At 50.5% G+C, this 22,955-nt stretch overlaps 7 protein-coding genes across 7 annotated transcripts; 6 read left to right on the plus strand and 1 right to left on the minus strand.

Moving 5' to 3' along the window:
- Window positions 1-2,150: 2,150 nt before the first annotated feature.
- Window positions 2,151-2,606, plus strand: PpBr36_00058 (uncharacterized protein; the record flags this gene model as incomplete). Its single annotated transcript, XM_029887251.1, has 1 exon — window positions 2,151-2,606. The coding sequence occupies one exon, from the start codon at window positions 2,151-2,153 to the stop codon at window positions 2,604-2,606; it is 456 nt and encodes a 151-aa protein (XP_029750990.1).
- A 2,140-nt stretch (window positions 2,607-4,746) lies between these two features.
- Window positions 4,747-4,896, plus strand: PpBr36_00059 (uncharacterized protein; the record flags this gene model as incomplete). Its single annotated transcript, XM_029887252.1, has 1 exon — window positions 4,747-4,896. The coding sequence occupies one exon, from the start codon at window positions 4,747-4,749 to the stop codon at window positions 4,894-4,896; it is 150 nt and encodes a 49-aa protein (XP_029750989.1).
- Window positions 4,897-10,395: 5,499 nt separating this feature from the next.
- On the plus strand, window positions 10,396-12,857 carry PpBr36_00060 (uncharacterized protein; the record flags this gene model as incomplete). Its single annotated transcript, XM_029887253.1, has 2 exons — window positions 10,396-10,548; window positions 10,605-12,857. 2 exons carry the CDS (start codon window positions 10,396-10,398, stop codon window positions 12,855-12,857), a joined length of 2,406 nt encoding a protein of 801 aa, XP_029751964.1.
- Window positions 12,858-13,600: 743 nt separating this feature from the next.
- PpBr36_00061 (uncharacterized protein) lies at window positions 13,601-14,851 on the plus strand (the record flags this gene model as incomplete). Its single annotated transcript, XM_029887254.1, has 1 exon — window positions 13,601-14,851. The coding sequence occupies one exon, from the start codon at window positions 13,601-13,603 to the stop codon at window positions 14,849-14,851; it is 1,251 nt and encodes a 416-aa protein (XP_029751965.1).
- A 506-nt stretch (window positions 14,852-15,357) lies between these two features.
- PpBr36_00062 (uncharacterized protein) lies at window positions 15,358-16,535 on the minus strand (the record flags this gene model as incomplete). The annotated part of the gene is made up of 5 exons (XM_029887255.1): window positions 15,358-15,535; window positions 15,658-15,764; window positions 15,838-16,013; window positions 16,221-16,252; window positions 16,369-16,535. The coding sequence occupies 5 exons, from the start codon at window positions 16,533-16,535 to the stop codon at window positions 15,358-15,360; spliced, it is 660 nt and encodes a 219-aa protein (XP_029751966.1).
- PpBr36_00063 (uncharacterized protein) lies at window positions 15,603-16,017 on the plus strand (the record flags this gene model as incomplete). The annotated part of the gene is made up of 2 exons (XM_029887256.1): window positions 15,603-15,781; window positions 15,810-16,017. 2 exons carry the CDS (start codon window positions 15,603-15,605, stop codon window positions 16,015-16,017), a joined length of 387 nt encoding a protein of 128 aa, XP_029751967.1.
- Window positions 16,536-18,293: 1,758 nt separating the features above from the next.
- On the plus strand, window positions 18,294-20,161 carry PpBr36_00064 (uncharacterized protein; the record flags this gene model as incomplete). The annotated part of the gene is made up of 4 exons (XM_029887257.1): window positions 18,294-18,375; window positions 18,455-18,486; window positions 18,557-18,636; window positions 18,712-20,161. 4 exons carry the CDS (start codon window positions 18,294-18,296, stop codon window positions 20,159-20,161), a joined length of 1,644 nt encoding a protein of 547 aa, XP_029751960.1.
- Window positions 20,162-22,955: the final 2,794 nt, after the last annotated feature.

A 22,955-nucleotide genomic window follows, 5' to 3' on the forward strand; every position in this document is an offset into this window, starting at 1 on the left:
GCATTGCGTGCAGGGGACTGAATTTTTCGCCGAATACCAGATTATAGTGACGCTGTACTTCTGTCACTGACACATACGACCATACCCATTGGAATATACGGGATCCCGTCCGCTCTCCCCTAGTCAAACCAGTGAGGGCCGAACTAGTACTCAGGTGGGTGACCACTGGGGAATCCTCGGTGTTGTATGTTTTTGACTTTTTTTTCCTATTTTTTTTTTCTTCCGAACGCAATACCTATGGGCTATACAGAATTTTCCAATATTTCGAATAAGGATTGCTAGCGGTTGGCTCGAACTGCCAAGGACGCCTGAGACCTGGGTATGCCTTGCAAATCCTACCATACTGGGCAGTTTGCTTTCAGCTAGGTTACCACGCAGCTTAGCCATCGTGGAAGAGGTTGTGGAGCCAGTTCTTGGGAGCCATACGGCATATTTGTTACGCTCACACCCAACACAAGACCGTCCAGAGGTGGGATAGCTAACTCCCAACGCCTAGTCGACAGTCACATGCTCTCGCTCTGTCGCTTCTATGTGACCCCTGGTATTGTCGTTGGGTCACCGGAGCAAGTATTGCTTATATTTCGCCGCTTCAAATGGTTCACCTACCCCTGGCCGATAGAGGCCACCCCCCATACCAGCCACTGCGGAAGGTCTGCTTTCGAAGGTAAATGACCGACTGCTGGCCTGTCTTCACCATGGATTTCCACTTCCAAAAGCCTCTCGACGTCGCGTCACTGCAGAAGCGGTACTAGATGAAAGAATCGAAGCCTTCACAGAAACGCTTCCAAAACGCACAGCAGCGTTCAAAGCGACTTTGGCGGGAAACACCCATAAAGCCATGCCACGTGGTTCCCCCAGTTGCCAGTGTCTCTCGTCAATCGCAGCATGCTTATACCATTTGGCGGCGCGATACAGATTTATTCGGCGAAAGGCACCAAGCAGTCGCCCCTTCCGCCTGTAGGGCAAATGCAAGTTCTGATCCAAGTATGGTCGGGTCATTGCGGAATCAAGCTTGTGCCAGCTGTGGCGTTGATCGGACACATCTGATGCGACTGTCTCGGAACATCGTTCGATTGGGCTGACCTGGTGGATTCTGAGGGCATTCTCATGGGAAACGCACCTCTGAGTACCCTGGAGAGGGGAACAATCATGCTGTGCCTCGCTGTTGGATACCTCGGCGATTACCTCTTGGAGCCCCTCTTTGAAGAGGAGATGGAATTGTTTGCCCACAAAAGCCAGTCGTTTCGCCCGAATAGGACAGCTCGCGCCCCTGCCCTAAGCACTGATGTGGCATCACATCATTCCGACAGCGGAAAATAATAGCGTTACGATCGATACCATCTATAGTATGAAGGATGGCAATCATTTTAAATCACAGTATTGATCGCAGGGCTCGATCTCTTCCGCTATGGAGACCAATTGCGAAAGCGAAGCAAGTTCAAAACTAATCATTAGAAGCAGACGAGAGGATGACGGTCGGGGACAGATTAAATCACCTGGCAAAATACTCTAGTTGCTCAAACCACTGTTCTTATCTAGGTCGTATTTTTAGAGCCTGAATCACGTCACGTTCTGTGGCACTTTGATGCATGCAACTGGTACTCAGTTTATCGCTCACACAGAAACCGTTCATGATAGATTAGATAATCCCTTATCCACAGTGATCATCAGCACGAACACATGGGATGGAGGTATTAAAGTTGTGAGTTTATGCATCTGCATTAACCTAAAAAAAAAAAAAGCGCCTATACGCGGACTTATGGAACGAACTTGAGGAACGGACTTGCGGAACGGACTTGCGGAGCGGGACGCTTAAAAGTTTGAAGACTAGAAACCCGGGGTCTCGGGCCAAGTTCTAGGCCGTCTAACTTGATATACCCTGTACGGTACAAGATTAGCTAATTTTACAATTTATTGGCTATAATATCTCTAGCTTCGGGTTAGACTAACAACCCGAGCCTAAAGTGATTTGTCATTGTCTTCCTTCCAACGGTCTAATGCGGCTCTGAGCGCGCCGAGACGCGCCGCTGCCTAATGCATATATAACAGCTCCAAAGGCCATATTTGTCAACAATCTGTGTTTTGCTTACCCTCTGTTCCTGTGCTCCACTAAGGCGTGAATCAATATTAAGTATCTGCTATATGCCATTATGTCTCGGACCCTTATTTACAAAGCCACCCAAGAACTGGACTACGATGTCGAGGCAGTCTGGTCCATCATATCCAAGTTCGATGCTGTCGCTGCATGGTCACCAATTGTTGTTCAATGCACCACAGAAGGAGAAGGAATCGGTTCAGTCAGATATGCTGTGACAGAGTCAGGCGGCCGCTTCAATGAAAAGCTCGAGATTCTTGATCATGAGGCACATACCATTAGCTACAGATTCGAGGAACCTGTTCCGTTCCCAGCGACAGGTCTTTACGGGACGCAACATCTCGATGCGATTGCGCCGGGCAAAACGCTTCTCACGTGGACAGCGGATGCCGAGTCGATCGATCAGGATGTCAAGGAGAGAGTTGCCGAACAGATGGAGGGTCTTCTTAAGATATCTCTCGGTGGACTGGTGGAGTTGCTTGGAAAGTGCCAGGACGAGGCATCAAACTAGGGGCTTGGTTCATGGAATAGCAGATTGTACATACATAATACTACTGTCCAGCGAAACTTGGGCCGAGAGGCAAGCTTTGATAGATAAGGACGAGCTAGGAGGAATAGAGGAATTCTTTCCAATTCCTCTACCACTTTGGCGGCATCAGGGATATGCTCTACCAAGTGGCTATTCAAATATAGCTAGAGGGGAAATAATATCAGCTCCGTCTCTTGGCTCTTTGCTTCCATTGCCATCAGCCACTGCTGAAGATCTGAAAGCTACCTTGCAATCGGAAGTTTTCCTAGGCATGCCACACCTTCTCAACATGACGCATCAAGTAGAGGAATTCCTCTCGTCTTTAAAAGAGTACGGCCTATTATTTTGCTTAAAGGCGCGCCTCCTAACACACTATTGCTAGATATTACAACAAAAATGCCCTCTCCGATGTCACTATTAACTGCGATGGCCAAGAGTTCAAAGCTCACCGGGTGATCATATCTGCCCATTCAAAGTATTCTTTCCAAAGTACTGAATGGTGATTGGAAAGTATGGCAGACCCACCACGTTTGTTTAGAACAAGAAGTTGTCGCTTATAGTATCAAAGGAGAGCTCTGAGAGGCAAATCGACATCAAAGATTTCGACGCAAGCGTGGTAGAAGCAATGCTTCGTTTCCTGTACTCATTCGATTACAGCAACATTCATGGCACTTCTGCAATGGTCTTTGACGCCCAAATCATAAATGTACCAAATCGCCGACAAATACGACATACCGGCACTTGAGGTTCAATCTAAAGAAAAGTTCAACGCCGCCGTGGCTAAGGGATGGAGCATGGACGATTTTCCACTTGCCATCACCGTGGTATACGAATCTACCCCTCCAGAAGAAAGGGGACTTCGCAACTTGGTTGTGCAGACCGGGAGGGAAAACATCGACAAGCTTCTTGAGCACAACGGCTTTTGCAAACTTCTAAGAGAGACACCCGAGTTTTCAGCTGATCTGATTCTTGTTCTTCGTGCTAAGTCATCAGAGTCTATACGCTGTTATGAGTGCCCATCATGCGACAACAAATTTCGTGGCGAATTCTCACGTGCAAGTTACTACTATTGCCCATTCTGTGGTAGGCGTGGTTCGGACTGGAACTCTTATCAAGCTGACAAATGAGCTACGACGAGATAGTTTCAATTGTTTATGTAATTTCAACATCGCTCTAGTACTATTTAGAATAAATCGCATTAGTATTCACTTCATCTCGTCCAATGCGGAAGCTGAACCTACATTATGTTCTAGCTGTTGTGATTTTAAGAGGCAAAACTAAAAGAAGTCAATATGGTAATCTTCCGGGCAGCTCTGAAAGACTCAAAGCCGCTCTTAAATAAAAGAACTTTGCTTTTTGGCTGGATTCTACTGGATAGGTGGAGGTCTCGTATCCAGATATTTATATATAGTCCGTTTCAACTGGAGAGATAGAGTTCCTTCAAGGACTGGAGGACAATCTTCAGCAGGACATTAGTTGCTACTGCATGGCGCGATCCAGTATCTGGATTACGCCAGCAGTATGGACCAACGTCACATCCTGCTCCTGGACATTCTAGGAGGTTATATACCCGTTCCCATATTGGTACTTGATTTTCGGAACTTTCTATGTTATAAAGAGAAGCCCTCTCATTAAGTTGAGCTGCCATTGCACTTCTCCCGCTGTAATGTCAAACGATAGAAAAAACAACCCAACGGCCTGATTTAACGGCCAAATACGCAAACCAAGTAAAAACACCTATATAAAATATGGGGGAACCCGCGGGTATTTGAACAATTTGCAATTATTATTGGCCATTTTACCCATTGTCCGCGTTAAAAGCGTATCGCACCCGCTTTGATAAATACCCCCGCGCGTAACGGTGCGTACGAATAAACGGCGGAAAGCGCCGCAGGTTAGTCACACTTTTGCAGGAATATAAATTATAAGGCCGCAATAGGTACCCACCCCTATATCGCCGCGGGCCGGGCCCGTAACGATCGATCCGCTATTTGAATTTATGTAGGTTTAGATAGCGCTCCGTAATGCTCCACGTACGATTATGTGCGCGAAGAACCGGCGTTGCCCGCGTTCCGCGCGGCCCGGCGTTAATAGAAACTACTACTACTACTGCTACTATATAATGTTGCAGCACAATCCTCACCGACACATACGACCATACCCACTGGAATACACGGGATCCCGTCCGCTCTCCCCTAGTCAAACCAGTGAGGGCCGAACTAGTACTCAGGTGGGTGACCACTGGGGAATCCTCGGTGTTGTATGTTTTTAATATTTTTTCCTATTATTTTTTCTTTTTCCCAACGCAATATTTGTCGGTTATATATAATATTATAATATTCTCAATAAATATTGCTGCATAATTGGGCAAAATGCTATACCGTGCAGGGCGTCGAATTTTTCGCTAAATATTAAAGTATAGTTAGGATAGTGTTGCTGTACCGATTCCACAGCCACATACGACCATACCCACTGGAATATACGGGATCCCGTCCGCTCTCCCCTAGTCAAACCAGTGAGGGCCGAATTAGTACTCAGGTGGGTGACCACTGGGGAATCCTCGGTGTTGTATGTTATTCGACTATTTCTTTTTTTTCTCATTCTATTTTTGCGGGAGCTGCACTTTACGCTATCTACATGCGTTTGCTCTGATGTGCGATTGGCGTAGTGGAGAATGTTTGCCGTTTTGTTGGCTTTCTGTGGTTTTGTATTTTTGTTATGCTTGGGACTTGAAATAGTTTCCTTTGTACGAAATCAATCACCTCAAGAGACCTGACAAGCCACATGAAATGTTTCACATGTTTAAATGTATAATAGATAACTTTTCTTTATCACAGCCCAAAAAAGTACGTGAAACCCTCTTAAATGCAAATGCCAACCCAAGGTAAAATAGACGTAGAGCCAAAGAGCAGAAAAAAAGCAAAAATAAAAACGAACCCCAAGCAAGACCACAGAAAACCCCAATGAATTTGAGCCCAAACATTAATGCAGAAAAGGAAAAGGTCGCAGGGTGTAACAAGGTTAAAGCAAGATATGAAATCAAGAAAGATATGGGGTAAAGCAAAGGAAAACCGGAATGACTGTCAAAAAATACTGACAAAGCAGAATTAGGCGGAGGCAATGGTAAACCAAACGATAAAGGAAACAAAAAGGCACCGTTGCGAAAGTTGAGCAAAAAGAAAACAATAAAAAAAGAAAACAATAAAAAAAGAAAACAATAAAAAAAGAAAACAATAAAAAAAGAAAACAAGAAAAAAAGAAAACAAGAAAAAAAGAAAACAAGAAAACAAGAAAACTGAACTGAGCCCAAGTAGCATAACTCGATCAATAGTAGAGCAAAGATAAAAGGAATTGAAGAAGAGGCGACGTCGAACAAGGTGACCAAAAAAGACTCGGATGAAACCAAACCACTCAAACCAAGCAGATAAAGGGAAGGAAATGTAGAATAATCCGACAAGCGCAAAGACAAAATAAGAAACCGTAAGGAAATGACCGGGGAAAACGCAATGGAGGTCTAAAACATGAAGATCAAAGAGAGTTGTGCGGATGTAAAATAGAAAAGATAAACGAGCAAGAAAAAAAGAAAAGAAAGCTGAGAGCAAAAGAGATTTGGCAAAAAAGGAAAAAAAAAGAAAACCAAAAACGCAGACCGGAGAACAAGCTAGGAGAAAATCATGTTGAAATAATGCAAGAAAGAAGCCAATCAAAATGTGTAAAGATAGCGGGAAAAAAGGGAAAAGACAACCCAGAAACAAACCCAAAGAATTCAAATCAAAAGCCAACGCAAGGTAATGAAAGAGAGAAACGAAACCTATCCAGACACCAAAGAGAAAAAGGAAACGATATAGAAAAAAGAGAAAAAGAACTGCTGCGACGAAAGCGGAAAAAAGTCAAAAAAAGAAAGAAATCATGGCAAGTAAAAAAAAGAAAGAAACGAAAATGGAGATGCAGAGAATTAAGTGGAAAATCAAAGGGAAAAAAGGAAAAAGAAAACGGAGATACAGAAAATCAAGGTGTAAAATCAAAGTGAAAAAAAGGGAAAAAATCAAAGCAAAAACGAGAAAAAGAGTTGAAAGAAGAAGCCAAACAAAGCAAAAAAGAAAAAAAAAAAACTGATGGTGGCAAAAGCGAAAAAAGTCAGAAAGAACTAACGGCAGTAAAAGGAAAAAGAATGAACATGCAAAGAATTAAGGGAGGAAATCAAACGTAAAAATGAAAAAAAAGGAAAAAACCAAAGCAAGAAATGCAAGCAAAAGAGGAATGACAGAACAAGATGACGCAGAAAAGAAAACACAAGAGCAAGAGCACCAAACGCCAACCAAAGCAAACAATCGTCAGTCACATCACATGCCCCTCGACGCTCCGGTTCGCCAAGACGTCGGCTTTTCGACCGACGTCACCGCGACTTTGGCCATATGACCTGACCCAGGCCATATTAATCCTATGACAAGGACGTGTTTTTTTTTGTTTTTCTTTTTGCAAGGGCGCAGGATCGATGATCGTTGCCCTGCCATCCTCGTCAATTGTGAAAAGGTTGGTTGTCTGGGCGTTTCCGAGAACAGCATAACCAGCCCTCTCTGGATTTCGTGGGGGGGCCGACTATACCATGTCCATCGTATGGGATGGTAACGGTTGCAGAAGGGCTTGTGTTCTCCGGCACGATCGAGGTGCTGCTCGACTTGAGGTCCGGGGGACTTGATGCCGTCCAGGAACCCCACACGGGCCCCAACCGTCAACCCGCCCGGACGGGATGCGGATCTTCGAATGCCCTCATAGCCGCCGAGTAGTCGTCGTATACTATCAAAGGGCTGCTGGGCTGAAGGTGCGAAGTTGGCGGAATTGCTCCGAGTGTATGATTTCGCTGACGTTGTTTTGTGCAGACGAGGCCCACGGCAATGGTAATCGGCAATACTGGCAAGAATTTGGAAATCCAAAACGAAAATATAGACAAACGAGGCGCAAAAATAAAACTCGCTGGGGAAGATTAAAACTAAAAACAAAGAAAGGAGTGACTCGGGTGAGTGTAAATGAGCAAAACGTACAAGTCGAAAATGAAAGTGCAGAAAATACAAAGATTAGATTAGTGGTGGTGGTTGGAAATACAGAGATTTTGATTTCAGCTACGGCGGGATACAGCCAACATATAAATGCAAAAAAAAATCGTAGCCCGTTTGTCTACCACGTACAGACCCTGCTAGGGCTGCTTGTCGTGCATACCGCCGGCAACGCCGAAAGCAGTAATATTATTTAGAAGCTCTAAAATGTATGAATAGAATTACGAGCGCCTTTTTTTGGCAAGCGAAATCGGTCATGGCGGAGACACGTGAGCCCGACTATATCGGGCTTTGAAATAATAACAATAAAAAAAAAGGGCTCTGGACTTCCGGTTCGACAGTGCAGGCCTTGGTACAACCATGCAGAGAGCATGAACAAATCAAATCAAATTCACGGCGAGCTGGCGATGCTTTCCTTGTTGTGGACAGCAGCAACTCGCGCGCCCCGTTTCATCCATCATGGTCGTTGCTTTAAATAGCCCCGTCGACGAATCACGTCACGAGCATTACGCACAGTGATCCTTTCCCTCCAGGATATGTCATCTTGTCAAGTCATTTTCTAGAACAGATCTTTTAGTGGGACTGGCAGATCTTGACTCTCCAAGTCTTCTATGCCATAAAAATATAGGCTTCGACTGGCTGTTTTTAAAATATGACAAAATGCCCAAGTTAGTCATGTCGGTCCGCGATACGAACTATTGTGCCTTGGCAAAAGAGCCGGGATCTTGGCCTCCAAGTTGATGTGCTTACTCCACGTCGTTTTCATAGTGCTGCATGAGGCAGGGTCGTTTCTCCTTTGTCCGGCAGCAAATGCAGCCTTGCGTGTCAGTTTTCTCTTCAGATTGAATGTAGATAATTCAAAGTCTCCTTGATGCTCTTGTTTTCACTGTAGGCAAGGGTTGCATTCGGTAGGCCCAATCAATAATAGCTTCAACAGCACTAAAAGGTTGGCCAATGTAGAATTGGCTCTTTGTTAGGAAGAGGAAGGAAGAGCACAAGAAACAGTTGCCCATCGGATAGCTATACCGAAACAGGTGCCAGGTCGAGCGTCTTGGCCATTCAAGATCTGACCAGAAATCTATCTACCCATAATAGCTCAAATAGCCAGAGTCTTTGTCAAGATGATAATGGCGTGCAATTCAATAGATGAAGGGTATCGAGAGTGCTGGACGGATCGGAAAGCTGACGGCTAGTTTCTGCAAAATCGAGAACCATGGGCACGTTGAAGACTCCCTTGAACCCAAGATCAAAGTTGTGGGTGTGCTGTGTGAGAAGCAACCTGAAACTCAACAGGAGTTTTGATGTGTTTACTAGCTATCAAAGGAGCTCTGCCGTCACTTCAAGTGAAGAAAGGTATTTGTCTACCTGCCGCAGCGCCTGCTGAACGATCAACCTCGATTTCCCCAAGTTGTTATCGCCGCGGCGATTGTTGACGTACTGAGAACAAACTTCAAACAAACACAATCCTCTACAGCATTGCTTTGCGCGTGACAAAATCTGCATTGCGACTCCGCGAGCCAAGCGCGAGGCTTATTGCAAAGCGCCCAGTTGGCATACGGTCTGGACCCCAGTACGATCCGCTCATGTAGCGCAGGTCATGGTGCTAATCGAGTTGTTCAACAACCGTATTATTGCCAAGGTTTATCATTTAATACGGCGCTAGTGTATGACGGAGCATCTAAACTTTCTAAAGGTTTGTTCACGTATCGATGGAAGACTACTATGACTGGCGATGGGAGGAACAACAGCGTGAGATCGTTGCGGGATGGCAATCGAGCACGATATCTGAATTAATTACATACGCACGACGGAGTTTATCTGGCAGTGTATGATTATTGATTGATGACTAAAAGGCCATCGTCAATCCTGACCTTGTCGGCCATGACAGCTCATCAATTAGACAGCATGGGTAAATCTCTGACGAACGCGGTCAATAACAGCCGGCAGTGCCAACTTGAAGAATCGGGGAAGTCGGATAGCAACGTTGTGTGTTCTCTCGTTTATCATGCCGCCAAGGTGTCATTGGATCCTACCAGCCGAAAGCGTGCCTGCACAAAGCCTGATAAAATCGACGGCGGATGGATCTCTGCACCCCGAAATGCTTGGCAAGGGTCGAGCGCAGACCCCATGAATTCAAAAGGGGGAGCAAGAAAAGCAGTATATGAACACAAGATACGACGATAATAAACAATATTATTGAACACGACACAAGAAAAAAAAAAATAAAATAAAATAAAATTATCACGTACGACGGCAATCAACTCGGTCTCATTCAATATCCATCATCTTGTATTCTTGCTCAATACTGCTCGCGGCCCCAGTCAAAGGTCAAGGCTCATCACATCCAATCAAGCTCACGCCCTCTGCCGCGTTCCCCACCAGCACTGGCAACCTCGCAGGGCAGTGTGCCAACAATCAGGAAGGTGTCATTCAAACGTTTCCTCGGCGGCACAGAGATGCAGCGCAGAGCCCCTGGGAACCTCGCCCGGCAAATGGAGGAGGGGGGGCGTTTGCATCACGCTTCGTATTAGCACCATGAAAGGCCCCCGCGAACAATAACGAGGTCCAACGAGCTCGACCTTGCCGCCGACGTATAAGAACCTCGGCATGGAGCCCGACGGGTGCGCACGTTAAGTAGGGGGTTGTCGTCTGGCCATCGCCATCTGATAGCATCCGGGTTGCATCTCGTCGAGAAGCGCAGATACTAGGCACCGCCAATGGCACGTACCGTCCTCTCCATCACGGCTGCGCTCTTGTGCGCCATCGCGGGTGTCGCGCATGGCGCAAACGACCAGCCCGCTCAGGCACCTGCTGCTCAAGAGCCCGCGGTCATTCCGGGATCCTACATGGTGGAACTACAAGACAGCGAGGTATGTCACTGGCGAACATGGGGTTCTCGATCCCACAGCACGTGATGCGTACATAGCCGCTGACCATCGCAACTGGACAACAGGACACTAGCGCCTTCATCACCAGCCTAAAGTCCGACCTCGGTCAGGACAACGTCTCCCCGCGTACTGAGCTCAAGTCGAGACTTTTCAACGGCGTCTCGTTCCGCCTCTCGGATGACTTGGTCCGGGAGAACGACAACTCCACCGTCAACAAGATCGCCAACCTGCCCCAGGTCAAACGACTTTGGCCCGTGCAGATCGTCCCGCGGCCGCAGACAGAGACCGCATGGACGGCAGAAGGCGTGCAGACGCAGTCCAACAGCCGCCATCGACGCCGCCAAGCCGCGGTCCCATACCCACCTCACGTCCAAACCCAGGTCGACAAGCTGCACGCCCGCGGCCTGACAGGAAAAGGTGTGCGGATCAGCATCATCGACTCGGGCGTCGACTACCTCCACCCCGCACTGGGCGGCTGCTTCGGCCCGGGCTGCGTCGTGTCCTACGGCTACGATCTTGTCGGCGACGCCTACAACGGCAGCAACACGCCAGTGCCTGATCAGGACCCCCTGGACCAGTGCGCCGGCCATGGCACCCACGTGGCTGGCATCATCGGCGCGCAGCAGGACAAAGTCGCACTGACCGGCAGCGGGCTCAAAGGTGCAGCACCGGGCGCGACGCTGGGTATGTACCGCGTCTTTGGATGCACCGGCGGGTCTGGAGTCGACGTCCTCATTGCCGCGGTAATCAGGGCGTTCGAGGACGGCAGCGACGTCATCACTGGATCCTTGGGCGTCTCGAGCGGCTGGAGCGAGAACCCGTTCGCCGTCACCGTGTCGCGCATGGTGGCGGCCGGGGTGCACGTTACCTTTGCTGCAGGAAACGAAGTTGGCGGGACCGAGGGAATGTTTGGTATCAGTGCGCCATCGACGGGTGGTGGAGTGCTTGCTATTTCCTCATACGAAGCGTCCCTGGCTCCAACTTACGACGCGGCCAAGGGAACGGTCGTGTACACGCGCCAAGGAGTGCAAAGCGGCAGTGTCAGCCGCTTTACCAGCTGGGGGCCCAACTACGAGTTGCAACTCAAGCCACAGTTTGGAGCACCAGGCGGGCAGATCCTCTCGCTTTGGCCGACCGCCTTGGGTGGATATGCGGTGAATTCCGGCACTTCAATGGCCACGCCGCTTGTGGCGGGCGTCATCGCACTGCTTATCGAGGCGCGCGGCAAGATCGCACCAGGCGTGGTGGAGAAGATGCTTTCCTCAACGGCGAAGCCAGCACAGTCTTATCGCCTTTCTAGTGCAGGCTTCTGGGTTCTCAATGATGGACTGGCGCCCGCCGTTCAACAAGGCGCTGGCCTCATCCAGGCGCTGGACGCGCTCGAGTCCACCGTGACTTTGGACGTGCCAAACCTGTCACTCAACGACACGGACAATTTCTCCGGCTCGACTTCGTTCAAAGTCACAAACCTGGGACAGGAGATTGCCACGTACAATGTTTCTCACTCGCCTGCCAACACGGCCAACTCCCTCAACGCCATCTACAGAAACTCAGACCCCGACTTGAGCAAAGCTGCAGCAAAAGTGTCGCTTGAGCCGTCGACGCTGACTCTGGCGCCAGGTGAGAGCGCGGAGGTGACCGTGGTGGTTTCCCCACCTACCGACCACGGCTTCGATCCCACAAGCCTGCCCATGTACTCTGGGTGGGTGACGCTCAACGGGACCGGCAGCACGGGTCCGGCCCAGTCGTTGTCGCTGCCATACTTTGGATGCGCCGGCTCCATGCGCAACGCGACGGTCATGGCCGTGAGCAGGATGCAATTATTGGACACTGGGAATGCGAACGGCAGTGGTCTACGAGACAATGTAACGTTCCAGCTTGCCGCACCAAGCGCACACACTGACTGGGCCGTCGATGCGCTCAACGTGACGAGCGACGTTCTCGCAGTTGGGTCGATGCCGGTAGCACACACATGGCTGGTGCTGGGAAGCCCCGAGCTCAGGTTAGAGATCGTGCCACTTGAGGGACCCGCGCTGGCAGACGCAAAAGACAACGGGCTAGGCTTGAAGGTCCTCGGCAGCGCAGGGGCAGAGTTCCCAGTCATGTATAGCCGTGCTACGGGGCAGCTGACTGGCTGGGATGGCAGTCTGGCTGATGGGACGTGGGTGCCGGCCGGGCGATACCGGTTTAGTATATCTGCACTCAAGATCATGGCCGACCGCACAAAGCGGGAGTCGTGGGACGTGTACAACTCGCCCGAGTTTTACATTCGCTGGGTCAAGACTGCCTAGATTCTAGACTCTAGACTCTAGTTTTGTCAATGTCTAGATGGTGATTGGTGCGGTGAAGGATGCTGGTAGGAATCCAGAGACATTGATCGATCATTTTAATCATTTCTGGGTTGAAAAACAAGTTATTTCCACCTGTGATCTCCGCACCAATGCTAGGCTCGACCAGCTGACGGCTACTTTTTCCCTGTGAAATGATCCGCGATTCAAACCCCAGCGGTTAAAGTTAGTGGCGTAGGCGGTGAAAAGTTTCTGCCGCTGCGATTGCGGGGAAATTTCCTTCAATGCGCGATTGCAACTGTGCGCGTTAGCATCCGAATTGGAGTCATCGCAGGCTAGGAACTATTTTTTTTTTTTTTTTTTCCTATTCATTGTTCTTATTTTTTCCCCTTCTCGGTCCTCATATCATTAGTAAAAGTAGCCAAAAGTAGATCAACTACCAGCCCAGCTCAGTAGACTTCGCTTAATCTCGCTTCACCTTGGACTCCCTCGCCGACCGGACTTAGAATCTGTCGCAAATTTTGTACGGCATTTTTTTTTTTTTTTTTCCAGAGACGTTCCCAATTGCAACCTTGCGATCCCGCATCCAATCCAAGACAAGCTCTGCCGCCCGCGACCTCCAATATCGACTGCGGTGCGGCAGTCCACCACTATCGCGTTTGAGAACTCCTCCCCCACACGAGACTAGAACAAATAAACCCCCTTCCTAAACTCGAGGCCACCGCCTCGCACAAAGCCCCTCCAAGATGGCGACCGCCCGCTCGACCCCGTCGACGACCGACGACCCAGCCAAACTCCAGGACCTCAAGGAAGAGCTGTACGAGGCCTGCGTCAACCATGGCTCGCCGGACCGGCTGTACGGGCAAAAGGACCTCCTGGCGCTCGGGGTGGTGTCCGAGGACAACCCGACCCTGCTCCTCAAGGTGATCCAGGGCCTGACGGACGACAAGCTCCTGGTGCCCGTCAACGACGCGCGCAAGGGCGGCCTGGCCTGGCGGTACCGCACGCGCGAGGACGCCGCCAAGTACGCCACGCTGCCCAGCTCCGAGGCCATGCTCGTCTACACGCTCATCGACGAGGCCGGCGCCGACGGCATCTGGTCGCGCGCCATCCTGCGCCGCCTGGGCATGCACGACGCCACCCTCAAGCAGGCGCTCAAGCAGCTCGAGAGCAAGGGCTTCATCTCGGAGATGAAGAGCGTCGAGCACCCCAACAAGAAGATGTACATCAAGGCCAACCTCCGGCCCTCGGAAAAGGCCACCGGCGGGCCCTGGTACAACGACTCGACCCTGGACGAGGCCTTTATCGACGAGCTGGAGCGTGTCGTCTTCGACATCGTCAAGGCCAGGAGCACCTACCGATCCCACGCGTCCGACAGCGCCACCGCCAAGGCTCCCAAGAAGGCCGCCGTCAAGGGGACCGCGACGGCCGCGGGGAAGAAGCGCACGGCCGCGGAGGCGGGCGTCGACTCGGCCACCAACGGCGACGCCCATCCCAAAGTCAACGGCCACACCGCCGACGCGGCTGCCTTGTCGTCTTCCCGTAGGCACAAACTCCGGCCGCTCCCGGCCGGTTACAAGGGCTACCCGACGACCAAGCAGATCGCCGTTATGATTCAGGAGGCCGGAATCGCCAAGAACCAGACCCTAGAGGAGGACGACATCCAGCAGCTCGTCGACGTGCTGGTCTTCGACGGCCTGATCGAGCCCGTGCACCACGGATACGAGCCGCGGAAGCCCGGGTACCGCGCGGCCGAGGTTGCCAGGTTGGACGACGTCACGCTCAGCGACCAGAACCAGATGGACGTCGTTCGCATGGGCCCGCCGGCGCGCGAAAATGGCCTCACAGAAGCACCGTGTGGCAGGTGTCCCGTGTTTGAGCTTTGCGAGGAGGGAGGACCCGTGAGTCCGCTGACTTGCATATATTATAACAAGTGGCTTGGACTGCAGACCGAAGAGAAAAAGGCTTCCGCCCAAGAAGCCGTCGTCGAAATCTGACAAGGCATCCGACACCTAGTACGGCTAGTTAGCTAGCTGCTGCTTACTAAACTGTATTATTTCATCTATTGTCTCATTTAGCGGGCGTTGGGTGGTACAATCATTGGCAGACGATAACTATTTCGGCAAAGAAAAGCAATTAACAATTTGACTTTCCGCATGGCACATGTCCTGCAGATTGGCATCAAGTGAAAAAGCATTATTCTGTAGCTACACTTTCATAAAACTTGCAGTAGAAGTCAAGGACGAATTGAGATTGGAGGTGCCAAGAGACAAATGTTGGAACCAGACATGAGTGTGATTGCTTTTTAGGTTACTGGGAACTAACGCTATAGGATTGGAACCATTCGCATCGTATCGCACAACTGTTTCTACCCTCCATCCGCTTCGACGTTTCGCCTTTGGTCCACCTAGTAGACCCGACTACTATGTCATGAACCCCGCAGTCCCGACTAGGCATACGCACGCAATCAGGACCAACAACCTGTCCCCGTCAGAGGATCAGTTTAGACGGTACCAGCGTTGACAATGGTAACCTTGCTCCTGGGGGTACCGCTGCTGGAGCCGAGGCCCTCAATGGGCTTGATGACGTCGTTGAAACCCTCGACGACCTCACCGAAGACGACGTGCTTGCCGTCCAACCACGAAGTCTTGACAGTGGTGATGAAGAACTGCGAGCCGTTGCTGTTCAGAGGACACCATGTTAGCCAGGCCTGCCACGTATCGAAAAGTCGACAGAAGGCGAAACAGAATGGAATGCCCATGCCAGGAATGCGGTGAATGTAAATTTGGTATTGGCAACTTACGTGTTGGGGCCAGCGTTGGCCATGGACAGGAGTCCGGGCCTGGTGTGCTTGATCTCGAAGTTCTCGTCGGCAAACTTCTCGCCGTAGACGGACTTGCCACCAGTGCCCTACAACAGAAAACGGGGTCAATATTCTGTTCAACAAATTTCAAGACTAAGCATTGATGGAGGTATAACATACGTTGCCACGGGTGAAGTCACCACCCTGGAGCATGAAGTCTGGGATGATACGGTGGAAGCTGGAGCCCTTGTAGCCTCCAACGTTGGGCTCGCCAATGCAGAGGCGCCTGAAGTTGTCGGCAGTCTTGGGGACTATGTCATCGTACAGCTTGAAGACGACGCGCTTGGTCTGGGGGCCTAAAGATGGGAGAAGATGCCACATTAGCTATTGCCCAGGCACCAGATGAGGAACAATGGCTTCCAAGCTGTGACGCCTCTCCCGCCTCGTTCAAGAGGCTCAACAGCTTTGCAGTGAACTCAGAAGTCGGTTGTCGGTAGAAGCAGCAGCGAAGGTGGTTCCTGATATTGTGATGTGAGTTTCAAGCGCAATTCAACAAAACCTACCAGAGCCGGCGTCGAACTGGATGTCGAAGAAACTAGAGATTGTAACGATGAGTTAGTGCCGGACCTCTTGCGCGTAAGACATAATGAAGGGGCTCTGTTGAAGCTCATAGCAAGCGCTTAATAGCTGGCAAGCCGCCGGAGGACTTACACGTTAGGCTTGGACATGTTGGCGGAATAGAAACGAACTCGAGTGGTGTTGTTGATGGGAGTTTTCGGTGTAGAAACGAAGTTCGGTTTAACAAAAGAAGTTCTGGGGATGGAAGAAGAGAAGATGTTCTGGCGGGGAACGAGGGGTCGAAGAAGAGTAGTCCTCATTTTGTCTGTGAGAATCGGCGCGAAGCTGCTTGGCGGGGTAAATCGTTAGCAAAAGCCAATCAAGACCCCAAATTCCACAAGTGGGGTGGGATCTGGTCCAGCAAAGTCCATGATGATGTGGAAACACGTGACTCGTCTGAGGGGCGCCAGTGGATCAAGCCAGCGGGGGGCAAGGAGGGAAGGACCAAGGGACCAAACGACCAAACGGCCAAGCAGCCAAGCATGCAAGCTTGAGGCGAATTCGAGCCCATGGCTTTCCTTTCCATGATTCTGTCGATTGCGGCCAGCCTGGGGACAGTTGAGGTGGCTGAGTCGTTCAGCATGCACTAGCAGGCTACTGACTACCCAATTGAGTCTCAGTGTAACATTGGTGAGAGCCTCAGCGGGTAAGGATTTCAATTTCCAGGACATAAGCAAGCTCCGTCACCCACGTTGGGGTCAAAGCTACTGAGCTTTCATGCTTGTGCAAGGTACCTCGAATAGCTTGAGCTCCCCGCGGACTTGACCAAGCTACCTTGTCCAAAGCTGCCTCTCGGTGCATGTACAGTGTGGCCAGGGCGGGGCAATCTGGACTAAGCTCCTCACGGTCTGCACTGCAGTCTGCGGCTCTTTTCGGGTTGGCTCGGAGAACGGGTGGAACTCGTTGACAAAGCAAGCAGCTCCGGTGGGGCCCCATTTCCTCCCGTGTTCCGTTGGCTTCGTTTGCAATGATGCAGCTTGCCACATTGCATAGGCCTCGCCAAAGTACGTCCCTGACGCGACAGACAAGTCTATTTTGCAGTGCCCATTGCAGAGGAAGTAACTTGTATTGGTAATTCCCGACCAGTTTCAGCTGGTCCTCCGACCAGGCTGCACAGTTTGTGAAGAGATTTGTGATATGGAGATTGGGATGCCTGGAAAGCCTTGATTGGGTGCCCGAGAAACTGATTCGGAGGAAAGCGCAACGTTGCTTACCTTGATCAAGAGATCAATAGTAGTATAAAGACTTCAAAGAGTGAAGATTGTTTATGAGCAAAAGATGGTGTTGATACAGATGGCGTTATTAAAGTACACTTGTAATACAGATCAGAGCAATGGCAGAAAAGAGGTTTGGCCTGGGATGGTCAATTCAGAAAAAAAAAAAAAAACTTTCCCCTTGTTTGTAGCTGAGACTCGTGGCAGGAGAGGCGCTTGGACAACCATCGAATAAAAATTAGTGGGTCATCGTGTCTGGTTGCCTTGTGAGGAATTGTTGTTGCCTCAGGCCGGGAGAGGTGATGAATCAGAAGTGTGATACGCCTGATACCTTGCCTGATATTACGATATTACAATTTACAGTTTGCCTTTCAATCAGGGTCGTTTCGTTCAGCTCCAGCGGAACCCGGGTGAACGGAACCGCACTTGCCACTCTGGAATGACTTATAATTGTTGTATTAGCTTAAGTTGGCTTGAGTTCTGAACTGCGACACTCGGCCTAACATGCAAACGCTTGGAGGTTCGTCACGTGTCATGGCATTTCTGACATTACAGTCTTAGTAAGCCCAAGGCCTCGAGCGGCAGGCGGCCTTGGCAAGATTGGCGGCTCTCAGTAATTTAGCGCTGGGCATCGAAGAAAGGTGGGGCCAGCGACGACCGCCATTTCCACCTGGCAACTTCGAGACACGAGCAATCGCACCAAGTGACCTCCGCCAACAACATTTGTCTGTGCTTCAATCACGGCCATCTCCCATTATTTCCTTCTCATTGTAATATACCAGACTCCCAAGCAAATCAGACAGCATGGATTGGAACGATCTCAAAAGCACGGTGTCGAACCTGACATTGTACGATGTCAAGGCCGGCGTGCGCAAGGTCCAGAATGGTAAGGCTGCCACAACCAAGCCTGAGCCGTGCGAGACTATATGGTGTCTGAGGTCGCCATGCTAACGATTTACCGCCAGCTGTCATGAACTATACCGAGATGGAGTCGAAGGTATGTCCAACTTATGGGCACCCTGGGCGAACTATGTATTTATGGCAGACTGCTGACAGGCTTCTTGCAGGTCCGGGAAGCCACAAATAACGAACCATGGGGCGCATCCTCTTCTCTGATGCAAGAGATTGCAAACGGCACATTCAATTAGTACGTGCTGCTGCTACATATCCTGTCTCGGACTGCCTTATGATGGGGGCAACCTTCTTACGCAGACTTATCTAGCCAAACACTTAACGAAATCATGCCCATGATCTACCGCCGCTTCACTGAAAAGACGGCAGAGGAATGGCGACAGATCTACAAGGCCCTCCAGCTTCTCGAGTTTCTCATCAAACACGGCTCTGAACGCGTCATCGACGATGCCCGCTCACACCTCACGCTTTTGAAGATGCTGCGTCAGTTCCACTACATTGACCAGAATGGCAAGGACCAAGGGATCAACGTGCGGAACCGGGCGAAGGAGCTGGCCGAGCTGCTGGGTGATGTCGACCGCATACGAGCCGAGCGCAAAAAGGCCCGCGCAAACAAGGCCAAATACACCGGTGTCGAAGGTGGATCAGGTGGCTTCTCGAGCGGCAGCGGCGGGCGTTTTGGCGGGTTTGGTAGCGAGTCTGGTGGCTATGGGGGGAGCAGCGCCAACTACGGTGGATATTCTGGTGGTGTTTACGGCGATGGCGGCGGGTTCGGAGGTCAGACAGACGACTGGCGTGGGGAGAGCAGCGGTGGTGGTGGCAGCAGCAGCCGTGCGGACAAGTTTGAGGAATACGACGAATTTGACGAGGGCGAGAAAAAGACTACTGCGTCGAGCAGCTCGGGTCGTGCCGGCGTCAAGCGAACCACTGGCGGGTCTTCTTCCGCACCTAAAAAGGCTGAGCCGCCAAAGAAGGAGCCCGAGGTCGACCTCTTCTCTTTTGACGAGCCGGAAACGACATCCATCTCGGCCCCAACCGTGGCGCCATCATCCAGCTCAGGCCTTGCCGCTTTGTCTTCCGCCAACGACGACGACGATGATTTTGATGACTTCCAGTCCGCCGCCCCAGTCAACAGTGGCGGGCAGCCCTTGGCGGCTCCATTGACGTCGAATGCCTCGAGCGCACAGTTTGCCGCACCCAAGCCTGTGTCGGCTCCTCAACAGGCCAACTTGGGCAACATGGTCGGCCTTTCCTCCATCTCGCCGACCCCTGCAGCTTCGGCCATCTCCCCGCCCCCCACCGCCAACTATTCTTCTCTTAGCACTCCCCTCGCAGCCACGCCCTCGGGACCGCCCAAGCCAACTGGTTACTCGGCCGCCCAGCCCAACTATTTTACATCGGTCCAGGCTGGCGCCAGCCAATCAACTCCGTCACTGCAATCACGGCAGTCTACCTCTTCCGTTGGCTTCGGTGCCTCGACACCCATGTCCTCAACCAGTGCATCGCTTGGGGCTCCCAAGCCCAATGCGGCGGCCAAGCCGGCGAGCGGCGATGCCTTTGGCTCCCTATGGTCGCAGGCTAGCATCGGTGTCAAGAAGTCGACGACGCCAAGCGCTGGACCGGCGATGGGTCAACTTGCCAAGGAAAAGAGCGCAGCCGGCATCTGGGGCGCGCCTGCCACTTCTGGCAGCTCGTCCGGGGCAAACAAGCCTGCCGGCGGAAGCTCCCAGGGCGGTGCTATGGGTGACCTCCTCGGCTGAGTGGCGGTCGGTGTTGTGGCCAGGACTGGACAGTGTCCCAGTGATCGGAACTGGCTCAATACTTTTATTGGTGATTGAAACGGTCTAGGTATATTTTCTGCGACTGCTGTAGCACATGCTTGGGTTTTCTTCATTACGCTGTTTAGAATTGGTTGATACTTCGTACCAGGCGTTTTGGCGCAAGAAAATGCTTCTTTGTCTTTTGCATATTCCTCGGAATCCTAATCGATTTCATGCCCTTGACACAACGCTGGATGCTAGAACCTTATCTATTCTTGGTGTTGACCGCTCTACTTTCTTCCTCCTTTCTACTCCAACAAGTTCCAAAGGTCAAAAGGGCCCGCATAGATGGATGGATGTCTTGCCTCTGATGAACTGGAACGCTCTGCCAAGCGTGAGAATTGGTTCTTTCTCTTGATCTCGTCTTTGTTTCTCAGCTGCTCTCTGTCTTGAGTATTTCTCACCCGGGTTGGGGGCGGGTTTGCCAGCTTAATACCTTCCCAATTATCCCAGACCAAGTCGGACGATGGCGCTAATACCTTGGATTTGTCCTCGTCACTCTGGACGGCTGAGGAAGCATGCATGTGTTACCATCATGACTACAAGAAGATATCCGCGACTGCACGATTTCTCACAACACCATCTACCTCCATCCACTCTAGCATGGAGTCACGAGTCAGGGGTTCCGATTCTGCCTAGCAACAATGGAGACAATCGCCGACGAAGCGTTCGCACAGTGACAGAGTGCAAGGATGGACGTCGATATCAAAAGATGTCGACCCATCTGACCAGGATCCTGGTGATACTTTTGCAGCACATTGATGGAATGGATGACGGACCTGGAAATCTCGCAATTGTGCCCCGCAATTATCAAAGATGCGGTCAAGAATAACAAGGAGGGCATCAAGAGCAACCACATCCGGTCATTGCACCATTTGCCTCAAAAGCTTAGGCGGCCCTGTGACAACAGGAAGGAGTTCTTACGGGGGCATTCGATATCTGTCTCGCAATATACGCCACTAAACCATCTTCGTACATATTGATGCTTGGAATCGACGCAATTCATCAACATCCGCCCTTATGGCTCAGTGGTAGAGCGCATCACTAGTAAGGTGAAATTCCCGCATTATGATGAGGTCCTAGGTTCGATCCCTGGTGAGGGCATTGGAATTATCTTGCGTGGTCCAGACATAAACTCGGTTCTGCATGATTTTCATTTTTAGGTCTCGTCGACTATTTGTTTTGTTTTTCGTACATCATGCTTAAATTTTGCTGATTTTTTTGGTGTCGCGCATGAAGGATCTCGACGAGCAAAATTCTCAAAAGAGCTACGTAGTATCGACCCCACCAAGGTGGTGTCAGGTTGCTTAACGGCTTTTATCAGCACTGGCTACGGCCAATGTCGGAAAATTTGGCTGGTTAAAAATAGTGTAGAACCCCTTTGTCCAACTTATGTATCTTTTTTGCGATCTGGTTAGGTAGTTTCGGACAAAGACGGCACTCAGACCTACAGGAATCTCAGTATGCATTATGAGTGTCCAGCGTCGGCCACGCCCTCCATGGGAATAAGTCGAACAGTACAAGTACAGGCTCAGAGGGCTCGGGACAGTCCTAGGGGTATGTCACTCTTGTCTTGTTGGGGTGTTGATGTTGAGTGCTCGGACTTGGAACCGGTCACTGTCAAGTTCAAAATTCCGAGATGTCATGGCGAGGTCGGCGTAACATCCCTAAGTGTTCCCCACTCTGGCTTATTCGAAGAGGAAGAACTGGGTGATTCCTCTCGCATCGTGCAATGCGGTAAGCACTGGCCCGTAGACTGCGTACCTGTGTCAATATGAGGACCAGCTTCACGACGATAGGTACGTTGCAAAGAGGTGCAACGATGAGCCCATACCTATCCAGTCGCACGGCTGAGTCCAGCCAGGCAAAGCTGCCTTTGCTAGCCATCCATATGATCCATCAGGGTTCAGCCAGGATATTGAAAGCGCTCAGCTTCCTGAGCAATACCCTTACCCAAAAATCCCGCCATGTGTATGGATTTGTTTTATGAGGTAGGAAATGAGGTAGGCCGAGTATTGGGCGGCCAGGTAGTTGCAGCTTTTGTAGTACTCGCACTGCCGACGCGAGCTGTTTCAAGCCAATGAGACCTTCAGCTCTGGCGGATGCGAACACCAATACTTTCGTTGCTTATTTTCTGGCAGCAGCAGCTGAAATAGCATTTTGTTTTAATTCTTTCAGACAAAAAAGTCGTGTTTTCTAAACGTCACATATGGCCTATTTTTCTGTGGGCAGTCAACATTATAACTTATAAGTTATAACTACCGTGTTTTAGGGTCGCCTAAAGGTTATGCCGGCCATAGAGTGGCTAAGCTGTTGGATCCGGCCGTACCCGCGTCGGATGTTTAGCCGCCGAGGAGCTCGCAAAGACTTTGACTGACGTCAGTGACCTCTACTGTCTCGGTAGTGAATAAGCAGCTTGTCAAGTCACCTGAAACTCATCCTGCTTGCTTGAGATGGTGTCATTCCTCACCCTCTCTTATCATCTTTTGGCGAACATTTTTGAAATCAACCCCTTTTGCCGTTGAACGAAATCTTGTTAACTCCCCCAACTTTGATGCTTCAATGAGCTACAGGTGAAGCATGAAATGAATGTTTGCTCCTTTTGTCCATCCGAGGACCTCATTTATGTTCGCGTGAGCCCTCAATGCCAAATTTATGACGTCGAACAATTTGAGTAAAACAATTTGGCAGACTGTCTTCTCTAGTGACAAGGGCCTCCCTACAAGGTGAAAGA

Source organism: Pyricularia pennisetigena, chromosome 2, assembly GCF_004337985.1.
Source record: "Pyricularia pennisetigena strain Br36 chromosome 2, whole genome shotgun sequence".
Classification (NCBI taxonomy): Eukaryota; Fungi; Ascomycota; class Sordariomycetes; order Magnaporthales; family Pyriculariaceae; genus Pyricularia; species Pyricularia pennisetigena.